At 47.3% G+C, this 27,290-nt stretch overlaps 1 protein-coding gene and 1 long non-coding RNA gene across 2 annotated transcripts in view; both read left to right on the plus strand.

Moving 5' to 3' along the window:
- Positions 1-27,290, plus strand: part of LOC134945726 (uncharacterized) — an 889,695-nt gene that overhangs the window by 442,291 nt on the left and 420,114 nt on the right. The gene's annotated exons all lie outside the window — the stretch shown is intronic.
- Positions 7,942-27,290, plus strand: part of LOC134945720 (guanylate-binding protein 1-like) — a 28,517-nt gene continuing 9,168 nt past the window's right edge. The window contains exons 1-3 of the mRNA XM_063935172.1: positions 7,942-8,023; positions 8,560-8,755; positions 24,101-24,228. Coding sequence (XP_063791242.1) covers positions 8,563-8,755; positions 24,101-24,228 — 321 coding nt within the window. The 5' untranslated portion in view covers positions 7,942-8,023; positions 8,560-8,562. The remainder of the gene's footprint in view (positions 8,024-8,559; positions 8,756-24,100; positions 24,229-27,290) is intronic.

Raw genomic sequence — 27,290 nt, forward strand, 5'->3', positions numbered from 1 at the left:
CACAGCTGAAAACCTGTTACGGCAACTGAGAAAGATCATCGCGGAATGGCTTACCCCAATTGGACTCTCCTGTGGATTTGTGGCATCGGACAACGCCAGCAATATTGTGTGTGCATTAAATCTGGGCAAATTCCAAGACGTCCCAGGTTTTGCACATACCTTGAATTTGGTGGTGCAGAATTATTTAAAAAACGACAGGGGCGTGCAAGAGATGCTGTCGGTGGCCAGAAGAATTGCGGGACACTTTCGGCGTACAGGCACCACGTACAGAAGACTGGAGCACCACCAAAAACGCCTGAACCTGCCCTGCCATCATCTGAAGCAAGAAGTGGTAACGAGGTGGAATTCAACCCTCTATATGCTTCAGAGGATGGAGGAGCAGCAAAAGGCCATTCAAGCCTATACAATTGAGCACGATATAGGAGGTGGAATGCACCTGTCTCAAGCGCAGTGGAGAATGATTCTAATGTTGTGCAAGGTTCTGCTGCCCTTTGAACTTGCCACACGTGAAGTCAGTTCAGACACTGCCAGCCTGAGTCAGGTCATTCCCCTCATCAGGTTTTGCAGAAGAAGCTGGAGGCATTGAAGGAGGAGCTAAGACAGAGCGATTCCGCTAGGCATGTGGGACTTGTGGATGGAGCCCTTAATTCGCTTAACAAGGATTCACGGGTGGTCAATCTGTTGAAATCAGAGCACTACATTTTGGCCACCGTGCTCGATCCTAGATTTAAAACCTACCTTGGATCTCTCTTTCCGGCACACACAAGTCTGCTGGAGTTCAAAGACCTGCTGGTGAGAAAATTGTCAAGTCAAGCGGAACGCGACCGGTCAACATCTCCTCCTTCACATTCTCCCGCAACTGGGGGTGCGAAGAAAAGGCTCAGAATTCCGAGCCCACCCGCTGGCGGTGATGCAGGGCAGTCTGGAGCGACTGCTGATGCTGACATCTGGTCCGGACTGAAGGACCTGACAACGATTACGGACATGTCGTCTACTGGCACTGCATATGATTCTCTCCCCATTGAAAGAATGGTGGAGGATTATATGAGTGACCGCATCCAAGTAGGCACGTCAGACAGTCCGTACTTATACTGGCAGGAAAAAGAGGCAATTTGGAGGCCCTTGCACAAACTGGCTTTATTCTACCTAAATTGCCCCCCCACAAGTGTGTACTCCGAAAGGGTGTTTAGTGCCGCCGCTCACCTTGTCAGCAATCGGCGTACGAGGTTACTTCCAGAAGATGTGGAGAAGATGATGTTCATTAAAATGAATTATAATCAATTCCTCCGTGGAGACATTGACCAGCAGCAATTGCCTCCACAAAGTACACAGGGAGCTGAGATGGTGGATTCCAGTGGGTTCGAATTGATAATCTGTGAGGAGGGGGATGTACACGGTGATATATCGGAGGATGATGATGAGGTGGACATCTTGCCTCTGTAGAGCCAGTTTGTGCAAGGAGAGATTAATTGCTTATTTTTTGGTGGGGGTCCAAACCAACCCGTCATTTCAGTTACAGTCGTGTGGCAGACCCTGTCACTGAAATGATGGGTTGGTTAAAGTGTGCATGTCCTGTTTATACAACATAAGGGTGGGTGGGAGGGTCCAAGGACAATTCCATCTTGCACCTCTTTTTTCTTTAATTTTTCTTTGCGTCATGTGCTGTTTGGGGAGTATTTTTTTGAAGGGCCATCCTGCGTGACACTGCAGTGCCACTCTTAGATGGGCCAGGTGTTTGTGTCGGCCACTAGGGTCGCTTAGCTTACTCACACAGCTACCTCATTGCGCCTCTTTTTTTCTTTGCGTCATGTGCTGTTTGGGGGGTGTTTTTTGGAAGGGCCATCCTGCGTGACACTGCAGTGCCACTCCTAGATGGGCCAGGTGTTTGTGTCGGCCACTAGGGTCGCTTAGCTTACTCACACAGCTACCTCATTGCGCCTCTTTTTTTCTTTGCGTCATGTGCTCTTTGGGGGGTGTTTTTTGGAAGGGCCATCCTGCGTGACACTGCAGTGCCACTCCTAGATGGGCCAGGTGTTTGTGTCGGCCACCAGGGTCGCTTAGCTTACTCACACAGCTACCTCATTGCGCCTCTTTTTTTCTTTGCGTCATGTGCTGTTTGGGGAGTGTTTTTTGGAAGGGCCATCCTGCGTGACACTGCAGTGCCACTCCTAGATGGGCCAGGTGTTTGTGTCGGCCACTAGGGTCGCTTAGCTTACTCACACAGCTACCTCATTGCGCCTCTTTTTTTCTTTGCGTCATGTGCTCTTTGGGGGGTGTTTTTGGAAGGGCCATCCTGCGTGACACTGCAGTGCCACTCCTAGATGGGCCAGGTGTTTGTGTCGGCCACCAGGGTCGCTTAGCTTACTCACACAGCTACCTCATTGCGCCTCTTTTTTTCTTTGCGTCATGTGCTTTTTGGGGAGTGTTTTTTGGAAGGGCCATCCTGCGTGACACTGCAGTGCCACTCCTAGAGGGGCCAGGTGTTTGTGTCGGCCACTAGGGTCGCTTAGCTTACTCACACAGCTACCTCATTGCGCCTCTTTTTTTCTTTGCGTCATGTGCTCTTTGGGGGGTGTTTTTGGAAGGGCCATCCTGCGTGACACTGCAGTGCCACTCCTAGATGGGCCAGGTGTTTGTGTCGGCCACCAGGGTCGCTTAGCTTACTCACACAGCTACCTCATTGCGCCTCTTTTTTTCTTTGCGTCATGTGCTTTTTGGGGAGTGTTTTTTGGAAGGGCCATCCTGCGTGACACTGCAGTGCCACTCCTAGAGGGGCCAGGTGTTTGTGTCGGCCACTTGGGTCGTTGAGCTTAGTCACACAGCTACCTCATTGCGCCTCTTTTTTTCTTTGCGTCATATGCTGTTTGGGGAGTGTTTTTTGGAAGGGCCATCCTGCGTGACACTGCAGTGCCACTCCTAGATGGGCCAGGTGTTTGTGTCAGCCACTTGGGTCGCTTAGCTTAGTCATCCAGCGACCTCGGTGCAAATTTTAGGACTAAAAATAATATTGTGAGGTGTGAGGTGTTCAGAATAGACTGAAAATGAGTGGAAATTATGGTTTTTGAGGTTAATAATACTTTGGGATCAAAATGACCCCCAAGTTCTATGATTTAAGCTGTTTTTTAGGGTTTTTTGAAAAAAACACCCGATTCCAAAACACACCCGAATCCGACAAAAAAAATTCGGTGAGGTTTTGCCAAAACGCGTTCGAACCCAAAACACGGCCGCGGAACCGAACCCAAAACCAAAACACAAAACCCGAAAAATTTCCGGTGCACATCTCTAAACAGAAATAGAGTACAGGTAACAGAGAGCACCACAATTCTCATACATAATACAGCTAAGATGTAAGTAGTGAGGGAGTAATCACCATACTACTAGCGGCTGGCGGCCATAGATTGAGATGAGCCTTTACTAGCAGGAGAGAAAGAGCGTAAAGATGGTCGCTGAGTAAGAGAGAGCTGCGAGTGAAATGTGTTGAGAAGAGGGTTTTTTGACAACAAGAGGAAAGAGGGCCCTGCTCTGAAGAGCTGACAATTTAGTGGGAAGGGGCGACAGGCAGATGACATGAGGTGCAAGCAAGCGGGAGGTAGCCTAATGGCAGGGTGTAAGCAAAGCAGAGATGGTCAAGGCATGAGGCAGGGGGATGGGGGCGCAGTCTCAGGACTAGGTTATGCTTTGATGAATAGGTGGGTTTTCAGTGCCCGTTTGAAGCTTTGCAAGGTCGGGGAGAGTCTAATGGAGCGGGGGAACACGTTCCACTGAAGGGGTGCAGGTGAATCCGAGCAGCAGGAAGTTGGACATGAGGCAACACCATCTCTCACACCTCCGGACATGAGCCCAGCGGTGGCTTCCAGAGACAGGTGATGTACGTGCTGGAGGCAGATACTGGAGTGTGGGGCCTATAAGTGCTAGCAAACCCTTAGCTGTCTGTCCCGGTGTATTTTGGCCCGATTCAGACCTGACTCCTGTTGTGCGAAATCACCCAGTGGGCGATTATCGAATGCACAGCAATGCGCAGGAGCGTCGCCAAACAGCAACAGGGTGATGCGAAAATTTCGATCGCGCAGGCGTTCGCAAGATGATTGACAGGAAGAGGACGTTTGGGGGTGGTAACTGACCGTTTTCTGGGAGTGTCAGGAAAAACGCAGGCGTTCCCTAGAGTTTTCAGGGAGTGTGTGTGACGTCAGCCTGTTTGTGTCGCACTGTAGGAGTAAGTCCTGGCCTGCGCACACACTGGAAAAATCATTAGATTAGTGGGTTGCGAACGGATTTGCAGATGTCCGCTGCCTGGCGGAATTTTCACACGGCGTACGCATGCATTCACACACTTGCACGGGGCGGGTTTTCATTCTCCAAGGTCGGCGACTATCTGATCGCAGACCTCCGCAAATTTGCAGAGAGGCGCTCAGGTCTGACTTAGGACCTCAGTACTGTGCGTTGTATTTGGTGATAATTCTAGACTTTTTCTGTCCATTGGACACATAGCATTATATAGCTGGCCACATCTGTGCGGTTCATGAGAATTCTGCACTTCCTTTTTTTGCCTGACTAGTTCCTAAATTGTGGGCTGGCAATCCACTGTGGTACTGCATTTCTATCTGATATTGGGAGGACTTTCAGTATTAATCTGAGCGTCTATTGCTTCCCCTTTTTTTTGCAGAAACCACATAAATGAACATTAATAAATAATGTTAGCACAGTATATTCTCCTAAAACCTCAGATCACCCATATTAAAACCTCTTATTACATGTTTGCATCCAGCACAGTTCTTGGTCGCACCAATCACAGTTTATTACTGATTATGATGCTGTGATTGGTCAGGCTCTCCTTCCGCTGCACTAACAGTGATACTCCCCGAACCATACCCTATCCTCTCCTCACTGCAAAGTTCGCAGTCCTTTATCCCCGGTGCCCGGTCACACTCACTGCCTATGGATGGATCAGATTACGGTTTGTGGGGACCCCTGGGCAACAGACTTGTGGGGACCCTATGCCATTTTACATTATTATAAAAATAGAGGCTACTAGTGTCAGGCAGCAGACAGAGGCAGAACTCTGGGAGGCAACGGAGTCATCTGCCGCCGGGCTCCTGCTCTGAAGGGGGGCACCTCTCCTCCCATTCTGTGACACCATTGAATTAAGTTAATTGATAGCTGTCGCTGTCTTTTCAGTGGCCGACTTCCTCACTGGTCCCTACACCTTACAAATCCCACTCTCTTTATTATACTGAATATACACATTTTACAAGGGTCACACCCAGGATTAGAAACCACAACATATTACACTGGAAGCAGACACCTTACTGATGAAGCTGTTTGCTCCTGTATAGGAAATATGAGAATTGTAACTATATGAAGATACTTCTCTGACAATTACATGTAACTTCATATAGTTAGAATTCTCATACTTCCTGTACAGGAGCAAATAACTCCATCAGTAAAGTGTCTGCTGTCAGTGTAACAGGTCATGGGTTCTAATCCTGGGTATGACTGCTAAGAAATGTGTCATTTAAAATAAAAGACAAATGTATACAGTATATACATTTTTTTCAGAACACCACACGCGCGCGCACACACACACACACAAACACACACCTTAATATAGGAAATAGGGGGGGCACCAATATTTTTTTTGCCTCCGGGCAACTGGGACTAACTTACGCCACTGGCAGCAGATAAAGGGCAGGCTGCATCACAGGTGGGGGAACCCGGCCACGCCAAGCCAGTGAGATACCCCCGTCGCCGCTGAGGTCGTCTGAGGCGCAGAGTAAAATGGCACCTCTCTCAGCAGCTCCGTCGGCTCCACCTACGGCTTCTTGGGATACTGCAACTCACAGTATCCCAGAGTCCCCCCAACCCCCTCCGCTGGGATCTGAAAGTGAGTGTTCTTGATTACATTTAGTGTTCTTGATTATACATAGGATGATGACAGGGGTAACAGAAACAAGATGATAATGTGGCTCCTTTAAGAAAGTTTGCTGTAGGGAAGGAGCGACATAAGAGAAAAGAATACCCATATGCAGGTTTCATGCAGGCACCCTCCTCTTCAGCAGTGCAGTAGGCTTTGGTTTTGTGCCTACTGGCATGCATCTATTGTGCATTCGCAGGTCTCCGGGAACATGGCACCCATGCCTTGTACCCGGGGACATCTCTATATTAATTTTACAAACAGCTCTACATTGGTGCAGTGTGGAATATATAGTATCACGCACAGCGGAAGCTGCTCAATCAGTTTGGTAGCACTTATCAGGGGTCACAGCAAACATAAAACAAAAAGGGGGGGTGCATTTCTCCCCCAGGTATCCCCACAGCACACTAAATAGTACTAGCATCAATATTTGAAAATTATATGGTGATATAAAATCAGAGATATTTGTTGCATATATTTGCAAATATGTGTAAAGCTGCTGGGCCTCTTCACGGCTTGTCTGATTGCTGGCAGTCCCTACACTGCATGATAAAAGTACCCAATCAGGGTCATGTAATTGTCTACAAACAATGGTAGCTGCTCAATCATTCCGGGAGATAATTATATATCAGGTGATAGAAATGGGGAGGGGTCACAAACAGACAGCAGACAGAGAGGGGGGCTGCTTTCACCCCCCCCCCCCCCACCCTTCCCCGGTATCCCCACAGCACACTAAAAATTACCTGTAACCATACCTGAACCTATCTGTTAATAGAATTTCAGAGAAATTGGTCGCATGCATTTTCAAAGACATGTTTAGCTGCTGAGCTGCATCAATCCTTTTTCTTGAGGCCTTACAATAGACAATAACATGACAAGCAGCAGACAGAAAGTATTCGCCCAGCACACTAAAAATTACCTGTAACCATACCTGAACCACACTGGTAATAGAATTTCAGAGAAATTAGTTGCATGCATTTTCACAGATATGTTTAGCTGCTGAGCCGCATTAAGGCGTCTCTGATATCAGCAGTCCTAACACTACATAATGGCAGTGCCCACATAGGGCCACGTGATTTATCTACAGTAAGGCCTCATGATAAAGGCTCATACTAAAACGTATCCAGAGAGAGGGCAAGCTTACCTAGAAGCCACCTTAGGCTTTCCCTCCTAGTGTTAGGACTGCTGATATTAGAGAAGCCTTGATGCGGCTCAGCAGCTAAACATATCTTTGCAAATGCATGTGACCAATTTCGCTGAAATTCTATTACCAGTTTGGTTCAGGTGCGGTTGCAGGTGATTTTTAGTGTGCTGGGGGAATACCGGGGGAGGGGGGAAGCACCCCCCTCTCTCTGTCTGCTGCTTGTCTCATGTAATTGTCTATTGTAAGGCCTCAAGATAAAGGCCCATACAGAAATACACCCAGGTTGAGGGCTAGCTTACCTAGGAGCCATCCCTAGGTTGTCCAAGTAGCACTACAGGACCCAGCATGCCTTCTAAATGCTGATCCCATACAATGCCTCTCTCAAATGCACACACAGTAGAAGCTGCTCAATCAGTCTGGCAGCACTTATCAGGTGTACGAAAGGGAGGTGTAAAAGCAAACAAAAAAGGAGAGGTGCACTTTCCCCCCAGGTATCCCCACATCACACTAAATAGTACTAGCAACAATACTTGAAAACTATATGGTAACAGAAATTCAGAGATATTTGTTGCATATATTTGCAAATAAATGGTAAGCTGCCGAGCCCCTTCATGGCTTCTCTGATTATCGGCAGTCTCTATACTGCATGATAACAGTACCCACTTAGGGTCATGTAATTGTACAGTATCACAAGAGATAAGAGCAATTCTCCCTTATAGACTAGAGCAGTATTTACTTAAGTTCCTGTCTCTATCCTGCTCTCTGAGAACAGACAATCTATATATAATAACTGTTGCACAAAATTCTGCTTTCCGTGCGACATTTCTTTCGGTTTGTCAGCTTTCACTTTCATTTCCCTCCACACCCATAGATACACTGTATGTAAGAGAGAGCAGTTTGGCCAAAGTTCATACACAGGGACTAGAACCTCACAGAGGTATTTCTGCACTTTCTCAGGAAAACACAAAGTGAGTAATTTTATACAAATGTAGTTTGTGCGTATTTACTTTATAGATCATTTTATGTGTTTTATTCTGACTTCACCTGTCCAACTCTTTTCTTTCTTTGGCAATGTGCCCGCTGTGCTGACATTCCGCTTATTGTTTGTGTTGGCTAGTGTATATACAGTGTGTACAAGTGTATATACAGTGTGTACAGCTTGTCTGCGGGCATGCAGGGAATGTTCTCCCTAGTGTTGCTTTTATCCGCTCAGACTAGAACCATAATGGCAGGATGCATTAATATGATGCGTTTTTCCTAAATGCAGCTTTAGTTGAATCACACAATGCTGCATTTTGCAGGCTGTAATTCCAATATTTGTATCACATGAATATTTTAATCAGATGCATAATTGGTCATTAATATAAAATCTATGTTATTACATTTTCTAGAGAAAGAGCACTAGATATTAGCTACATACATGGTCTCAGCTTTGGTCACAGAAATGACACAAATACACAGTATACAGTAAGTAACCCTCCATGTGACTTACCTCCGCTTGCAGACTATGGGGTCCCCCATGAAAATGGAAGCCCCAGTTTGTCTGATTAACAACACTAGTGACGGAAAGCTGGAAGCAAACCCCGAGGCGATAGACATCCTCTCCCGGATCACGCAGCCGGTGGTGGTGGTGTCCATAGTCGGCTTGTATCGGACGGGGAAGTCCTACCTGATGAACAAGCTGGCTGGAGCCCAGAAAGGTCAGTGGCCAGGTAGCAGCAGTGCAGGGAGGTAAAGCCAGGACCGGTTCTAGAATTTCCTTTGGTGCTCACTCTCCCCCCCCCCCCCTTACTATGTCCATACACACACACACACACATACACACACACACACATACACACACACACACACATACACATAGTCCCACTTACAGATCACACAGCCCCACGCACAAATCATACTGCCTCCACACAGCCCCCTCCTCATATATCACACTGCCCCCACACACCGATCACACAGCCCCCACACACACATCACACTGCCTCCACACAGGCCCCCTCCTTACAGATCACACTGCCTCTATCCCCTCCTCACGCATCACACTGCCTCCACACAGCCCCCTCCTCACATATCACATTGCCTCTATCCCCTCCTCACGCATCACACTGCCTCCACATAGCCCCCTCCTCACATATCACATTGCCTCCACATACAGATCACACTGCCTCCAACCCACTCACAGTTCTGATAGGGTATGTTAACCTGTTAAGGTCTGGTCTATAAACTCTCTGCAGTCATCAGTCAGAATTCTGTTTCTTTTGCAACCGGTTGGAGATCAGTGAATGAAAAGGTGACACAGGATCATTGTGTAACCTAAGCAGTTCATAGTTGACCTGGCTTAGGGGCCATATAAGGTTTATTTTATAGCTGGAGGACAAAGGATTCATGTGTGCCAATATATTTAGCCAATCAGAATACACCATGTATGTCTCAAAAACAGTAATACATCAATTGTCATACAAGATTATAATTAACAATTAGAACATTCTAGAAAAATGGTTAGTGCTTCGTTTATCAGTCTTTCGGACATAAACTTCTTTACAATTAGCCTTGAATACATCTGGCGTTGCCTTGTCCTTGAACACGTCATGCTTTAGAACAAGATATTCAAGGTATAAAGTCTGAATATATCTGTCCAATATTTTTAAGGAAACATGAACCCATTTTGTGATTAACAGTAAATATCTTAATCAATGCAAAAAAGCGCGAATCAATATATTTGCTATACTGCGGAAGGTCCTACACCATCATTTCCCCTCTTTTTGATTCCACTTTTTCTCTCTATTCTACCTACACTAGGCCTGAACTATTCCCTTTCAGTAAACCAGTCCCCTGGACTTATAGTCCAAACCTTGGGGATTACCCCTAACAAAAACCAAAGGATAAGTAACTTCATTCTTCTGGCTGGAGAGTCACTGTCAACTTCTTCGAGTGGGATGCATGTAATCAGGTATCACGACCTTTCACCTTAATTTAAGGTAGACATGGTTAGCAGCACTTGATATGGACCATCATATCTTGGTTCAATGGTCTTTCTCGCATGTCTCTTTAAATAGACCCAATCTCCTGGATTTAGCTTATGCGTAGCTGATCCTTCTGGGTCTGGAATGGAAGAAAACACTCGGCAATGGAGGTTAGTCAATGTTTTACAGACCTCCTGTACATAACCTGTAAAAATCACCATGATTATGTTGTAATTGTTGTGGATAATAACAACCTGTTCTTAGAGCTGACCCAAACAATATTTCATATGGAGTCAGTTTACTAGGTCTCATGGGTGTGGTCCTAATATTAAACAAGACTATAGGTAGGCATTCTGGCCAAGTTCTTTTGGTTTCTGTCATTTCTGTAGTTTTAGCTTAAGGTCAAAGTTCAGATGTCCCCCCTCCCTCTCGCCTGGGGGCGGTAAGGCATGTGGAAGGCCTGCTGTACCCCCAAATCTTTCATTATATGCTGCATGACTTCTCCTGTGAAATGTGTACCTCTATCTGATTCTATAACCTCAGGTATCCCAAATCTACATACTACTTCTGCTATCAGTTTCTTTGCAGTGGTTTTTGCTGTGGCTTTGCTTACTGGCCAGGCTTCGGCCCAGTGACTAAACATGTCCGTTGCTACTAGTACATATTCATATGGACCGCTTTGTGGCCACTGTATATGGTCAATTTGTAGTCTTTCAAATGGGTAAGAGGCTTTGGGTATAGTTCCTAGAGGTGACTTGGTTCTTTGTCCTGGATTGCTGATTCCACAGATCCAGCATCCTGCTACAAAGTTTGTTGCAGCTTTATTGAAGCCAGGAGCTATCCAATGCTCTTGTACTCTATTCACCATGACTTCCTTTGAATGATGTACTTGTCCATGAGCTACTTGTAACATAGGTGGAAATAGAGCTGCTGGTAGACAGTACTTTAATTCTCTTGACTTCCAAAGTCCATGTTCATCTTCTTCTGCCCCCAATCATCTCCATTTCTCCTTTTCTCCTTGTGATGTTTGTTGTTGAATTCCATGAGGGCTAGGCAAATCATGTGGAAATGTTTGTGTTGTATTTTCTGCGTCTGTAGCAGCATTTTCCTCCTCATCTGACGATTTACCATCATTACCATTTCCCCCTCTCCTCCCCTCTTTTGAATCGTTGATGGGAAGGAGTGTAGCTGGGTTTAGTACAGTGCATCTTGTGATGGTGACATGGGAGGCGCTTAATAGTGCTACTTCATACTTGGCAAGTCTGGCTGCAGAAAGATGCTTGCTTTTTTCTTGACTTAGTATTTCTGTTACAGCGTGCGGTACTTGTATACACAGTGGGTGATCAAGCACAATGATGTCTGTCACCTTTTCCTTCAGTATTGCTGCTGCTGCCATTGTTCGGACACAGGATGGTGCTCCTCTGATAATCGGATCCAGCTGGGCTGAACAGTATGCCACTGGTCTTTGTTTTGGTCCATATTTCTGGGTGAGAACCCCTAAAGAATGCCCTCTGTTCTCATGGCAGAATAGGTTAAAAGGCTTTTTGAAATCAGGCAATCCCAATGCTGGGGCTGTTATTATGGCTTGCTTTAGTTTTCTTACTGCTTCTTCAATGGTGTCCCTGTTTTCTGCTGATGCCTCCTTTTTTGTTAATTCATATAGGGGATGCATCAGTAATGAGGCTGAGGGTATCCATTCTCTGCAATAACCAATAAGGCCCAGAAAAGCTCTGATTTCATTTAATGTTCTTGAAGTTTTTGCTTGAGTTATTGCTTTTGTTCTTTCATCAGTAAGATGCCTTGTTCCTTGGGATATGCAGTGTCCTAAAAAGATAACTCTTTACTGTACTAGCTGTAGTTTGGCTTTTGACACTCTGCAATCTTCTTCTGCCAAAAAGATGAGCAGTGATGCTGTTTTCCTTTTTTTTCACTTCTCTTCTGTCTGTGCAGCAATAAGCAGATCATCGACTTATTGAACTAACTGGGTGTCTGTAAAGTGCGGTCTCCATTTCTGCAGGATTAATGCCATTGCCTCTGAGAAATCTGATGGACTGGTTGCTCCCCCTTGGGGTAATCGTGTCCAACAATATTGTTTACCTTCGTGAGTGAATGTTAGAAACTTCTGGCTTTCCCATTCATCAGTAGATAATCTGTTTTTCCCTCCTTTGGAATCTTGAGATTCAACACCTTTATTGATTAATGCTAGAAAAGGGTTGCTGCGTTGAGGGTAATACATCTTCTGATGGTTACTTGTCGCACTTTGGCAGTGCTACTTCATACATGGTCAGCCTTGCCACTGACAGGTGTTTGGTTCTTGCTTGTTGAAGCTTCTCTGTACCTGCATGTGGACCCTTGATGATAAGTTCATGATTCAGCACTATGCCTGTGCTCTTGTCCTCTTCTAGGACTTCTGATTCATCACTGTGTCTGTGCTCTTATACTCTTCTAGGACTGTTGCTGCTATCACTGCTCTGATGCCGGTAGGTGCTCTTTGATTATCACTGTCAAGCTTGCTTGAGTTGTAGGCCACTGGTCTTCACCTCAGTCCATTGTTTTGCATAAGGACTTCTATGTATGGCCTCCTTCTTTAATAGTCAGGTAGTTCTAGGGCTTGAGATGAGGCAACTGCTGTTTCCAACTGTTCAATAGCCTAATTCATCTGTTGCTGTATGTAGGATGCGGACCCTCCTCCCTTTCAGTGTTGTCATACAATGCTTGCATGTAGACTGGTGCTAGAGGTATCCGTGTTCTGTAGTGTCCTACTAGGCCCAGGAATGATCATCTGACTTGCTTGACACTAGTTGGCATCTTAGCTTGCAGTCTGAATCTTTTCCTTCTCACTTTTGTTAGATGTCTGGTACCTTGAGTGTCCTAGGAAGATTAACTCTTGCTTGACTAGCTGCAATTTCTCCTTCTGAGGCTCTGCAGTCTTGGTCTTCCAGAAACTTCACTAAGGACACTGCCCCTTCTTGGTGCTTCTTTTAGTAGTGGTGGTGGCAATCAGCAGTTCATTCACATCCTGTATTTAGCTGTGTGTTTTGTGGATAAATCACTTGGTGATATAGCCCCTCCACATGGCTATCCTGGTCCAGTAGTATTGCTTCCTTTCTTCTACATCTGGAACTGCGGGAATGAGACAATACTGAACTTCTGTTTTAACTTGCTTCTAAATGGCTTTTTGTTCTTTCCTTTGATAAGTTGCTGGAAAGTTAAACTTCTGCTGGTGTGTACTGTATTCTCCTTGGATAAGCTTTAGTACATTGTGCTTCAGCAAAGTCACTGGACATGTACTCCAAGGTCAAGAACTGGGCTGGTATTGGAGACTGTATTTCTTTCATCTCCTGTCCTTTTAAGAATTTCTGATATCATCAGTTCTTGTGGTATCTCCCTCTGCTGTCTTCTGCGTGTGCTGGCTCCAGTATTCATTAGGCACAAACGTATTTCTCCAGTGGGCAAGGTGACTGTAATCACACCTTCTGCTGTTTCTTCTGGAGACATTATGTTCACTGGGGAGTACCTGAAGAAGCTTGTACTTCATATTGGCAGAAGAAGCATCATTCATTTGTCTTCTGGAACTTTTTCTGTCTTGTTCCTTATTATTTGCTTTAAACCCCGGAGCTTCTGTTGCTTTAAATCATGGCATTATCTCTGTAATCTTGCCAGGTAGTACTGACCACTTGTCAGATGTCTTTCTTTGTCCTTCTTAAAGCAGACTTCCTTTAGTCTCCAAACTTTCATGCGGCCTTCATATTGTTTCTCAACTTTTCTTTTTCCCATCACCTCTCTTTACGATTCATTAATTATTCTTCATACTTTGTCCTTTCTTTACTTGCATATTCTTTCTCACTGCTGCTGGCATGTCATCTTCTTAGTCCAAGTCCACCCAGGCTGGTGTTTAACATAATGATGTTTATGCTGGGAGTTGTTGTTCCTCTTTGTCTTACTTTTCCTGTGAGAGATAGTCTTGTATAGCAGCTTGTATTTCAGGTAGAGATGAGCGCCGGAAATTTTTCGGGTTTTGTGTTTTGGTTTTGGGTTCGGTTCCGCGGCCGTGTTTTGGGTTCGACCGCGTTTTGGCAAAACCTCACCGAATTTTTTTTGTCGGATTCGGGTGTGTTTTGGATTCGGGTGTTTTTTTCAAAAAACCCTAAAAAACAGCTTAAATCATAGAATTTGGGGGTAATTTTGATCCCAAAGTATTATTAACCTCAAAAAACATAATTTACACTCATTTTCAGCCTATTCTGAACACATCACACCTCACAATATTATTTTTAGTCCTAAAATTTGCACCGAGGTCGCTGTGTGAGTAAGATAAGCGACCCTAGTGGCCGACACAAACACCGGGCCCATCTAGGAGTGGCACTGCAGTGTCACGCAGGATGTCCCTTCCAAAAAACCCTCCCCAAACAGCACATGACGCAAAGAAAAAAAGAGGCGCAATGAGGTAGCTGTGTGAGTAAGATTAGCGACCCTAGTGGCCGACACAAACACCGGGCCCATCTAGGAGTGGCACTGCAGTGTCACGCAGGATGTCCCTTCCAAAAAACCCTCCCCAAACAGCACATGACGCAAAGAAAAAAAGAGGCGCAATGAGGTAGCTGACTGTGTGAGAAAGATAAGCGACCCTAGTGGCCGACACAAACACCGGGCCCATCTAGGAGTGGCACTGCAGTGTCACGCAGGATGTCCCTTCCAAAAAACCCTCCCCAAACAGCACATGACGCAAAGAAAAAAAGAGGCGCAATGAGGTAGCTGACTGTGTGAGAAAGATAAGCGACCCTAGTGGCCGACACAAACACCGGGCCCATCTAGGAGTGGCACTGCAGTGTCACGCAGGATGTCCCTTCCAAAAAACCCTCCCCAAACAGCACATGACGCAAAGAAAAAAAGAGGCGCAATGAGGTAGCTGACTGTGTGAGAAAGATAAGCGACCCTAGTGGCCGACACAAACACCGGGCCCATCTAGGAGTGGCACTGCAGTGTCACGCAGGATGTCCCTTCCAAAAAACCCTCCCCAAACAGCACATGACGCAAAGAAAAAAAGAGGCGCAATGAGGTAGCTGACTGTGTGAGAAAGATAAGCGACCCTAGTGGCCGACACAAACACCGGGCCCATCTAGGAGTGGCACTGCAGTGTCACGCAGGATGTCCCTTCCAAAAAACCCTCCCCAAACAGCACATGACGCAAAGAAAAAAAGAGGCGCAATGAGGTAGCTGACTGTGTGAGAAAGATAAGCGACCCTAGTGGCCGACACAAACACCGGGCCCATCTAGGAGTGGCACTGCAGTGTCACGCAGGATGTCCCTTCCAAAAAACCCTCCCCAAACAGCACATGACGCAAAGAAAAAAAGAGGCGCAATGAGGTAGCTGACTGTGTGAGTAAGATAAGCGACCCTAGTGGCCGACACAAACACCGGGCCCATCTAGGAGTGGCACTGCAGTGTCACGCAGGATGGCCCTTCCAAAAAACCCTCCCCAAAGAAAAATAAAAGAAAAAAGAGGTGCAAGATGGAATTGTCCTTGGGCCCTTCCCACCCACCCTTATGTTGTATAAACAAAACAGGACATGCACACTTTAACCAACCCATCATTTCAGTGACAGGGTCTGCCACACGACTGTGACTGAAATGACGGGTTGGTTTGGACCCCCACCAAAAAAGAAGCAATTAATCTCTCCTTGCACAAACTGGCTCTACAGAGGCAAGATGTCCACCTCATCATCATCCTCCGATATATCACCGTGTACATCCCCCTCCTCACAGATTATCAATTCGTCCCCACTGGAATCCACCATGTCAGCTCCCTGTGTACTTTGTGGAGGCAATTGCTGCTGGTCAATGTCTCAACGGAGGAATTGATTATAATTCATTTTAATGAACATCATCTTCTCCACATTTTCTGGATGTAACCTCGTACGCCGATTGCTGACAAGGTGAGCGGCGGCACTAAACACTCTTTCGGAGTACACACTTGTGGGAGGGCAACTTAGGTAGAATAAAGCCAGTTTGTGCAAGGGCCTCCAAATTGCCTCTTTTTCCTGCCAGTATAAGTACGGACTGTGTGACGTGCCTACTTGGATGCGGTCACTCATATAATCCTCCACCATTCTATCAATGGTGATAGAATCATATGCAGTGACAGTAGACGACATGTCCGTAATGGTTGTCAGGTCCTTCAGTCCGGACCAGATGTCAGCATCAGCAGTCGCTCCAGACTGCCCTGCATCACCGCCAGCGGGTGGGCTCGGAATTCTGAGCCTTTTCCTCGCACCCCCAGTTGCGGGAGAATGTGAAGGAGGAGATGTTGACAGGTCGCGTTCCGCTTGACTTGACAATTTTCTCACCAGCAGGTCTTTGAAACCCAGCAGACTTGTGTGCGCCGGAAAGAGAGATCCAAGGTAGGTTTTAAATCTAGGATCGAGCACGGTGGCCAAAATGTAGTGCTCTGATTTCAACAGATTGACCACCCGTGAATCCTTGTTAAGCGAATTAAGGGCTCCATCCACAAGTCCCACATGCCTAGCGGAATCGCTCTGTGTTAGCTCCTCCTTCAATGTCTCCAGCTTCTTCTGCAAAAGCCTGATGAGGGGAATGACCTGACTCAGGCTGGCAGTGTCTGAACTGACTTCACGTGTGGCAAGTTCAAAAGGTTGCAGAACCTTGCACAACGTTGAAATCATTCTCCACTGCGCTTGAGACAGGTGCATTCCACCTCCTATATCGTGGTCAGTTGTATAGGCTTGAATGGCCTTTTGCTGCTCCTCCAACCTCTGAAGCATATAGAGGGTTGAATTCCACCTCGTTACCACCTCCTGCTTCAGATGATGGCAGGGCAGGTTCAGGCGTTTTTGGTGGTGCTCCAGTCTTCTGTACGTGCTGCCTGTACGCCGAAAGTGTCCCGCAATTTTTCTGGCCACCGACAGCATCTCTTGCACGCCCCTGTCGTTTTTTAAAAAATTCTGCACCACCAAATTCAAGGTATGTGCAAAACATGGGACGTGCTGGAATTTGCCCAGATGTAATGCACGCACAATATTGCTGGCGTTGTCCGATGCCACAAATCCACAGGAGAGTCCAATTGGGGTAAGCCATTCCGCGATGATCTTCCTCAGTTGCCGTAAGAGGTTTTCAGCTGTGTGCGTATTCTGGAAACCGGTGATACAAAGCGTAGCCTGCCTAGGAACGAGTTGGCGTTTGCGAGATGCTGCTACTGGTGCCGCCGCTGCTGTTCTTGCGGCGGGAGTCCATACATCTACCCAGTGGGCTGTCACAGTCATATAGTCCTGACCCTGCCCTGCTCCACTTGTCCACATGTCCGTGGTTAAGTGGACATTGGGTACAGCTGCATTTTTTAGGACACTGGTGACTCTTTTTCTGAGGTCTGTGTACATTTTCGGTATCGCAACCCTAGAGAAATGGAACCTAGATGGTATTTGGTACCGGGGACACAGTACCTCCAACAAGTCTCTAGTTGGCTCTGCAGTAATGATGGATACCGGAACCACGTTTCTCACCACCCAGGATGTCAAGGCCTCAGTTATCCGCTTTGCAGTAGGATGACTGCTGTGATATTTAATCTTCCTCGCAAATGACTGTTGGACAGTCAATTGCTTGGTGGAAGTAGTAAAAGTGGTCTTACGACTTCCTCTCTGGGATGACCATCGACTCCCAGCAGCAACAACAGCAGCGCCAGCAGCAGTAGGCGTTACACGCAAGGATGCATCGGAGGAATCCCAGGCAGGAGAGGAATCGTCAGAATTGCCAGTGACATGGCCTGCAGGACTATTGGCATTCCTGGGGAAGGAGGAAATTGACACTGAGGGAGTTGGTGGGGTGGTTTGCGTGAGCTTGGTTACAAGAGGAAGGGATTTACTGGTCAGTGGAGTGCTTCCGCTGTCACCCAAAGTTTTTGAACTTGTCACTGACTTATTATGAATGCGCTGCAGGTGACGTATAAGGGAGGATGTTCCGAGGTGGTTAACGTCCTTACCCCTACTTATTACAGCTTGACAAAGGGAACACACGGCTTGACACCTGTTGTCCGCATTTCTGGTGAAATACCTCCACACCGAAGAGCTGATTTTTTTGGTATTTTCACCTGGCATGTCAACGGCCATATTCGTCCCACGGACAACAGGTGTCTCCCCGGGTGCCTGACTTAAACAAACCACCTCACCATCAGAATCCTCCTTGTCAATTTCCTCCCCAGCGCCAGCAACACCCATATCCTCCTCATCCTGGTGGACTTCAACACTGACATCTTCAATCTCACTATCAGGAACTGGACTGCGGGTGCTCCTTCCAGCACTTGCAGGGGGCGTGCAAATGGTGGAAGGCGCATGCTCTTCACATCCAGTGTTGGGAAGGTCAGGCATCGCAACCGACACAATTGGACTCTCCTTGTGGATTTGGGATTTCGAAGAACGCACAGTTCTTTGCTGTGCTTTTGCCAGCTTGAGTCGTTTCATTTTTCTAGCGAGAGGCTGAGTGCTTCCATCCTCATGTGAAGCTGAACCACTAGCCATGAACATAGGCCAGGGCCTCAGCCGTTCCTTGCCACTCCGTGTGGTAAATGGCATATTGGCAAGTTTACGCTTCTCCTCCGACAATTTTAGTTTAGGTTTTGGAGTCCTTTTTTTCTGATATTTGGTGTTTTGGATTTGACATGCTCTGTACTATGACATTGGGCATCGGCCTTGGCAGACGACGTTGCTGGCATTTCATCGTCTCGGCCATGACTAGTGGCAGCAGCTTCAGCACGAGGTGGAAGTGGATCTTGATCTTTCCCTAATTTTGGAACCTCAACTTTTTTGTTCTCCATATTTTATAGGCAGAACTAAAAGGCACCTCAGGTAAACAATGGAGATGGATGGATTGGATACTAGTATACAATTATGGACGGACTGCCACGGTTAGGTGGTATAAAAAAACCACGGTTAGGTGGTATAATACAATTATGGATGGACGGACTGCCTGCCGACTGCCGACACAGAGGTAGCCACAGCCGTGAACTACCGCACTGTACACTGGTTGATAAAGAGATAGTAGTATACTCGTAACAACTAGTATGACACTATGACGACGGTATAAAGAATGAAAAAAAAACCACGGTTAGGTGGTATATATTATAATAATAATACAATTATGGATGGACGGACTGCCTGCCGACTGCCGACACAGAGGTAGCCACAGCCGTGAACTACCGCACTGTACACTGGTTGATAAAGAGATAGTAGTATACTCGTAACAACTAGTATGACACTATGACGACGGTATAAAGAATGAAAAAAAAACCACGGTTAGGTGGTATATATTATAATAATAATACAATTATGGATGGACGGACTGCCTGCCGACTGCCGACACAGAGGTAGCCACAGCCGTGAACTACCGCACTGTACACTGGTTGATAAAGAGATAGTAGTATACTCGTAACAACTAGTATGACACTATGACGACGGTATAAAGAATGAAAAAAAAACCACGGTTAGGTGGTATATAATTTAATTATACAATTATGGATGGACCGACTGCCTGCCGACTGCCGACACAGAGGTAGCCACAGCCGTGAACTACCGCACTGTACACTGGTTGATAAAGAGATAGTAGTATACTCGTAACAACTAGTATGACACTATGACGACGGTATAAAGAATGAAAAAAAAACCACGGTTAGGTGGTATATATTATAATAATAATACAATTATGGATGGACCGACTGCCTGCCGACTGCCGACACAGAGGTAGCCACAGCCGTGAACTACCGCACTGTACACTGGTTGATAAAGAGATAGTAGTATACTCGTAACAACTAGTATGACACTATGACGACGGTATAAAGAATGAAAAAAAAACCACGGTTAGGTGGTATATAATTTAATTATACAATTATGGATGGACGGACTGCCTGCCGACTGCCGACACAGAGGTAGCCACAGCCGTGAACTACCGCACTGTACACTGGTTTATAAAGAGATAGTAGTATACTCGTAACAACTAGTATGACACTATGACGACGGTATAAAGAATGAAAAAAAAACCACGGTTAGGTGGTATATATTATAATAATAATACAATTATGGATGGACGGACTGCCTGCCGACTGCCGACACAGAGGTAGCCACAGCCGTGAACTACCGCACTGTACACTGGTTTATAAAGAGATAGTAGTATACTCGTAACAACTAGTATGACACTATGACGACGGTATAAAGAAAGAAAAAAAAATACCACGGTTAGGTGGTATATATTTGTAATACAATTATGGATGGACGGACTGCCTGCCGAGTTCCGACTGCCGACACAGAGGTAGCCACAGCCGTGAACTACCGCACTGTACTGTGTCTGCTGCTAATATAGACTGGTTGATAAAGAGATAGTATACAATACATACAACAATTGAATATACTACTATACTGGTGGTCAGGCACTGGTCACCACTAGTCACACTGGCAGTGGCACTCCTGCAGCAAAAGTGTGCACTGTTTAATTTTAAATTAATATAATATTATGTACTCCTGGGGGCTCCTGCTATAACAACCTGCAGTGCTCCCCAGTCTCCCCCACAATTATTATAAGCTTTGCCTTTTATACATTGATGTGCAGCACACTGGGCTGAGCTGAGTGCACACAGACTGAGTCACACTGTGTGACTGGCTGCTGCTGTGTATCGTTTTTTTTCAGGCAGAGAACGGATATAGCAGAGAACGGATATATTATATTAAAATAAATAAAAGTTAACTAACAACAACTGCACTGGTCACTGTGGTAAACTCTGTCTGACTCTGCACAATCTCTCTCTCTCTTCTAATCTAATTTCTAATGGAGAGGACGCCAGCCACGTCCTCTCCCTATCAATCTCAATGCACGTGTGAAAATGGCGGCGACGCGCGGCTCCTTATATAGAATCCGAGTCTCGCGAGAATCCGACAGCGTCATGATGACGTTCGGGCACGCTCGGTTTAACCGAGCAAGGCGGGAGGATCCGAGTCTGCTCGGACCCGTGAAAAAAACATGAAGTTCGTGCGGGTTCGGTTTCAGAGAAACCGAACCCGCTCATCTCTAATTTCAGGTTACATCTTTGCTTTCTTGCAGGGGTAGGGCTTAACCTCCCAATCCAGTCATTGCAATGGCTTGATCTGTAAGTAAACGTAGAGGAATCTGGTTGTGCATAAAAACAGCTCTTGAAACCCTTGGGTCTCCTGTGGGTAAAGTCACTTTTATCGAACTGCCAGTGGTGACTGAGTACACTGTTGCCGACACAGGAGTTGCACACCTTCATATTCTATCATCTTGTGTGTCGTATAGTGACTTTATCATAGTAAGTTCTGATGGACTCAGTCTTTTCCTGTTTCAAATCTGGGGCTGCTGGTGCCCTGAGTGTCTGTGCATGACACCATCTCTTAAGTCTTGTCATGTACATCTTTCCACTTTCAAACGTTGTTCTATTTTTCTCTGTCGGAACGTCCGTTATGGCTGGGCAATCATCTACTGCATCTGCTTTTAACATGGTGCTTACTGTTTGGGCAGTTGCTGGTCCTAGTATAGCCTCACACAACTGGTGGTAGTCGACCCATGCCGGTGTCCATATGGTTTGAATTCTTTCCATATAGGCATAAAATGCTGTTGTTTTTTTTTTGTTTGTTTGTTTTTTTTTTCCTAGGATCTGGGGACTCTGCAACTATATTTGCGAGGTCATTGCCATACCATGGTTTGTGGTGTTGGCTCTGTACGATGAATGGTTCGTTCGTCCTGGCTGCATTATCTGGGTTGCGTATTCTCTGTACTTGTGCTGGATACAGAGAAACAGGCAATGATGACCGTCTTTCAGTATTTCTAGTCGCATAGATATCTTGGCATGGTGGTTCATGGGGTGAAATCCAGTTTCCACAATTTGGGCAATGTTCATATCCTTCTGGAACGCAAAACTGACATACCGGACACAATCTTTCTGGAAAATATGTCAGTTTATTCTGTACATTATGCACTTGGGCATGAAAAGCTGTAGAGGCTGTGTCTTGACCCCTTGCTTCTCCTCTTCATCTGATTTGCACCCTTTCGCCTATAGTTCCTGATTGTGGACTATTGTTTACTGGACTCATAGCTTGATTCCGGGTGTCTACCACTCGTTTAAACATGAGGGGAACTTTAGCTGCCCAGTTTCTTTGGTTTGATCTTGTTGGGGTTTCTTGTGATAAAGTATCAGGACACTGGGGCATACTCTGTACACATAGCTCAGGTAAATCATTCGGGTTTTCAACCACTGATCATTCCAAGATAGGGCTGATTATTCGCCACACTTTTCCTGGTTCATCTCTTTTCAATTTCACTATTAGTGAGCTTGCAGATGATTCAATTCTGTTCATACTAGGGGTACCTGGGTGTGCATGCATGTCTGGGTATAGGGGTGGGGTATAGTGTGGAGGTGCTGTTGCTGGACTAGGTCTCAGTGGTCATTAATTCACTTGGTACCTCTTGCTGCTCTAAAATTGTTCGGCTTGCTCCCGAGTCTATAATGCATTGATATTGGTGACCTGTTGGCAGTACAAGGGTCACTTGATCATTTTCTTGTTCAGATGGTGTTTTGGCAGGGAGGTACCTCGGGAAGCCACTTCTTCATGCTTTAGGTTTTTCTTGCTGGTTTTCACACCATTCCTTGTATTTTTTCCAATTCTTCTTGAAATGTCCTTTTTGCTTGCAGAAATAACACTTTCTGTCATCTTGCTTGGTTCCTTCTTTTGAGTTCCTTCCTGTGGCCCCTTGCGTTGGGCTTCTGATTTTCCACTTGCTTTGTTCCTGGACAACGTGAACTGTTACCTTCGGTATGGCATTCTTTTCTTTGGCTTTTCTTATTTTTTTTAATTTTTCTCTTTCTTGTGCTACAGTGATCCAGATGGATACTTGATCTCTACAATTATGCTTAATTATCCAACTCTTGTTACAGGAGGCACATTTTTTCCATTTCTCTAAGTCTAGTGTCCCTTCTGACGGAAAACCTGCTCTTTTGAAAATTTGACTTATTCCTTTCAAAGCTTTCCTCCCCTCCCTGTTACTAACAATATCCACGGGTTTGTCGGGCCCTGACATCTTTACAGACCGCGCTCCCATGCCTGGGTGAACGTGCGCGGAACCCCTCCTGATGTGGTATTTTAGCAACCCCTTTTGTGGGACTTAAAATCTCCTTTTAGAGCTTTCCTCCCCTCCCTGTTACTAACAATATCCACGGGTTTGAACCCATTCTGTTGTGGTATTTTAGCAACCCCTTTTGAGGGATTTAAAATCTCCTTTTAGAGCTTACCTCCCCTCCCTGTTACTAACAATATCCACGGGTTTGAACCCATTCTGTTCAGTTCACACTGCCTCCACACACAGATCACACAGTTCCCCACCCTTCCTTTCAGATCACACTACCTCCATACAGATCCCTCCTCACACTTCACACTGCCTCCAAACAGCCCACTCCTCACACATCACAGTGTCTCCACACACAGATCGCACTGCCTCCACACAGACTGCCCCTCACACATCACACTGCCTCCACACAGAGATCACACTGCCTCCATACAGATCACACTGCCTCCACACAGACCGCCCCTCACACATCACACTGCCTCCACACACAGATCACACTGCCTCCACCCCACTCGCAGGTCACACTGCCTCCAGACACAGATCACACAGCCCCCCACCCTCTCCCTTCAGATCACACTACCTTCACACAACTCCCTTCCTCACAGATCACACTGCCTCTATCCCCCACCTCACAGATCACACTGCCTCTATCCCCCACCTCACAGATCACACTGCCTCTACACAGTCCCTTTACTCCTCAGATGACACTGTCTCCACACAGCACCCTATCATGTCACACTGCCTCCACACAGCCATCATTCCCCGCCTCAAATCACACTGACTCCACAGTTGCTGCCAATATTATTAAAAACACACAGTATGTGATTCACATTGAGCCATCACTCTACTTTCCCATAGGAATCCTTAGCGATTAGTCTCAGAGGTAACGTTGAGTAGTTGGGTCCATCTGTACGTCCACTGAGAACTTTCTATGTGGGATGTTTGCAGGCTTTAACCTGGGCGGCAGCGTCCAAGCGGAGACCAAGGGCATCTGGATGTGGTGTGTTCCCCATCCCAGGAGATTGGAGCACACCCTGGTTCTGCTGGACACGGAAGGTCTGGGGGACGTGGAGAAGGTGAGACAGATACTGAGAACGTCCATGTGTAATACAAGGAGATAGGAGTGACTGTGTATGAGATCTCACCAGAGCAGGACACCTGGAGCTGTATGTGTATCCCCTGCAGGGGACTGTAATGGTCTGGTTGTTGTACTGTATGACTAACATGTCTGGAGGGTTTTAATACTAACATGGCGATATGGTGATACCCCCCCCCCGCACACCACCACACAGGTATCACGGGGGGCCTCTGTCACCGCATCGCGATGTTAATCGCATATGTCAGTACATATGCGATCAACATTGCTGGGAGGGGCGGCGATGTATGTTAATATATCCCACCCACTGCGCGTTCACCATGAGCTGCTCACAAGCGTTGGTGAATGTACACATGATTCAGAGTCATAGGGATCTGTTGTTTCTCTGCAAATGTAAATCGCCCATCTCTTGTTGGAATAAGGGCAGCAGCAATGCAAACGCACACAAGAGAACGTCGCTAGGACGTGTTGGGGTGTGCTGAGTGTGTGTGGGTGTGTTAGTTACTCACTATTGGTGAGTGTGCACTGTGGGCGCCACACTCAGGCGGAGCTCTTGCGCTTAGCATGGGGTAGGTGTAAGAGCGGTGCATAGTGATGACAGTTAGGTACAGTATGGAAGAGTAGGTGGAGCGATCGCAGAGATTGCACTTTAGAGCGTGAGTATACTGTGGTGGCTTTAGCATTATGCACTTCATGCGCAGTGGTCATTCGGAGCTGCACCCCTGAGCACAGCTCTATCTTGGGGCATCATCTTGCGGTGCTGCAGCTCTATCTTGGGGCAGCGTCTTGCAAGGCTGCAGCTCTATCTTGGGGCAGCGTCTTGCAGCGCGGCAGCTCTATCTTGGAGCAGCGTCTTGTGGTGCTGCAGCTCTATCTTGGGGTAGCATCTTGTGGTAGTGAAGCTCTATCTTGGGGCAGCTCTATCTTGGGGCAGCGTCTTGTGGTGCTGCAGCTCTATCTTGGGGCAGCGTCTTGCAGTGCTGCAGCTCTATCTTGGGGCAGCGTCTTGCGGTGTTGCAGCTCTATCTTGGGGCAGTGTCTTGTGGTGCTGCAGCTCTATCTTGAGGCAGCGTCTTGTGGTGCTGCAGCTCTATCTTGGGGCAGCGTCTTGTGGGGCTGCAGCTCTATCTTGGGGCAGCGTCTTGTGGTGCTGCAGTTCTATCTTGGGGCAGTGTCTTGTGGTGCTGCAGCTCTATCTTGAGGCAGCGTCTTGTGGTGCTGCAGCTCTATCTTGGGGCAGCGTCTTGTGGTGCTGCAGCTCTATCTTGGGGTAGCATCTTGTGGTAGTGAAGCTCTGTCTTGGGGCAGCTCTATCTTGTGGCAGCGTCTTGTGGTGCTGCAGCTCTATCTTGGGGCAGCGTCTTGCAGTGCGGCAGCTCTATCTTGGGGCAGCGTCTTGTGGTGCTGCAGCTTTATCTTGGGGCAGCGTCTTGTGGTGCTGCAGCTCTATCTTGGGGCAGCGTTTTGTGGTAGTGCAGCTCTATCTTAGGGTAGCATCTTGTGGTAGTGCAGCTATGTCTTGGGGCAGCTCAATCTTGGGGCAGCGTTTTGCGGTGCGGCAGCTCTATCTTGGGGCAGCGTCTTGCGGTGCGGCAGCTCTATCTTGGGGCAGCGTCTTGCAGTGCTGCAGCTCTATCTTGGGGCAGCATCTTGCGGTGTTGCAGCTCTATCTTGGGGCAGCGTCTTGCGGTGTTGCAGCTCTATCTTGGGGCAGCGTCTTGCGGTGCGGCAGCTCTATCTTGGGGCAGCGTCTTGCAGTGCTGCAGCTCTATCTTGGGGCAGCGTCTTGCAGTGCTGCAGCTTTCATTTGGGGCAGCGTCTTGCGGTGTTGCAGCTCTATCTTGGGGCAACGTCTTGCGGTGTTGCAGCTCTATCTTGGGGCAGCGTCTTGCGGTGCGGCAGCTCTATCTTGGGGCAGCGTCTTGCAGTGCGGCAGCTCTATCTTGGGGCAGCGTCTTGTGGTGCTGCAGCTCAATCTTGGGGCAGCGTCTTGCGGTGTTGCAGCTCTATCTTGGGGTAGCGTCTTGCAGTGCTGCAGCTCTATCTTGGGGCAGCATCTTGCAGTGCGGCAGCTCTATCTTGGGGCAGCGTCTTGTGGTGTTGCAGCTTTATCTTGGGGCAGCGTCTTGTGGTGCTGCAGCTCTATCTTGGGGCAGCGTTTTGTGGTAGTGCAGCTCTAACTTAGGGTAGCATCTTGTGGTAGTGCAGCTATGTCTTGGGGCAGCTCTATCTTGGGGCAGCGTTTTGCGGTGCGGCAGCTCTATCTTGGGGCAGCGTCTCGCGGTGCGGCAGCTCTATATTGGGGCAGCGTCTTGAGGTGCTGCAGCTCTATCTTGGGGCAGCGTCTTGCAGTGCTGCAGCTCTATCTTGGGGCAGCGTCTTGCGGTGTTGCAGCTCTATCTTGGGGCAGCGTCTTGCGGTGTTGCAGCTCTATCTTGGGGCAGCGTCTTGCGTTGCTGCAGCTCTATCTTGGGGCAGCGTCTTGCAGTGCGGCAGCTCTATCTTGGGGCAGCGTCTTGCAGTGCGGCAGCTCTATCTTGGGGCAGCGTCTTGTGGTGCTGCAGCTTTATCTTGGGGCAGCGTCTTGTGGTGCTGCAGCTCTATCTTGGGGCAGCGTTTTGTGGTAGTGCAGCTCTATCTTAGGGTAGCATCTTGTGGTAGTGCAGCTATGTCTTGGGGCAGCTCTATCTTGTTGCAGCGTTTTGCGGTGCGGCAGCTCTATCTTGGGGCAGCGTCTTGCGGTGCGGCAGCTCTATCTTGGGGCAGCGTCTTGAGGTGCTGCAGCTCTATCTTGGGGCAGCGTCTTGCAGTGCTGCAGCTCTATCTTGGGGCAGCGTCTTGCGGTGTTGCAGCTCTATCTTGGGGCAGCGTCTTGCGGTGTTGCAGCTCTATCTTGGGGCAGCGTCTTGCGGTGCTGCAGCTCTATCTTGGGGCAGCGTCTTGTGGTGCTGCAGCTCTATCTTGGGGTAGCGTCTTGCAGTACTTCAGCTCTATCTCGGTGCAGCGTCTTTAGATGCCCCATCTGTGCACCATCCCAGTTTG

This window comes from Pseudophryne corroboree, chromosome 7 (assembly GCF_028390025.1).
Source record: "Pseudophryne corroboree isolate aPseCor3 chromosome 7, aPseCor3.hap2, whole genome shotgun sequence".
NCBI classification, from domain to species: domain Eukaryota; kingdom Metazoa; phylum Chordata; class Amphibia; order Anura; family Myobatrachidae; genus Pseudophryne; species Pseudophryne corroboree.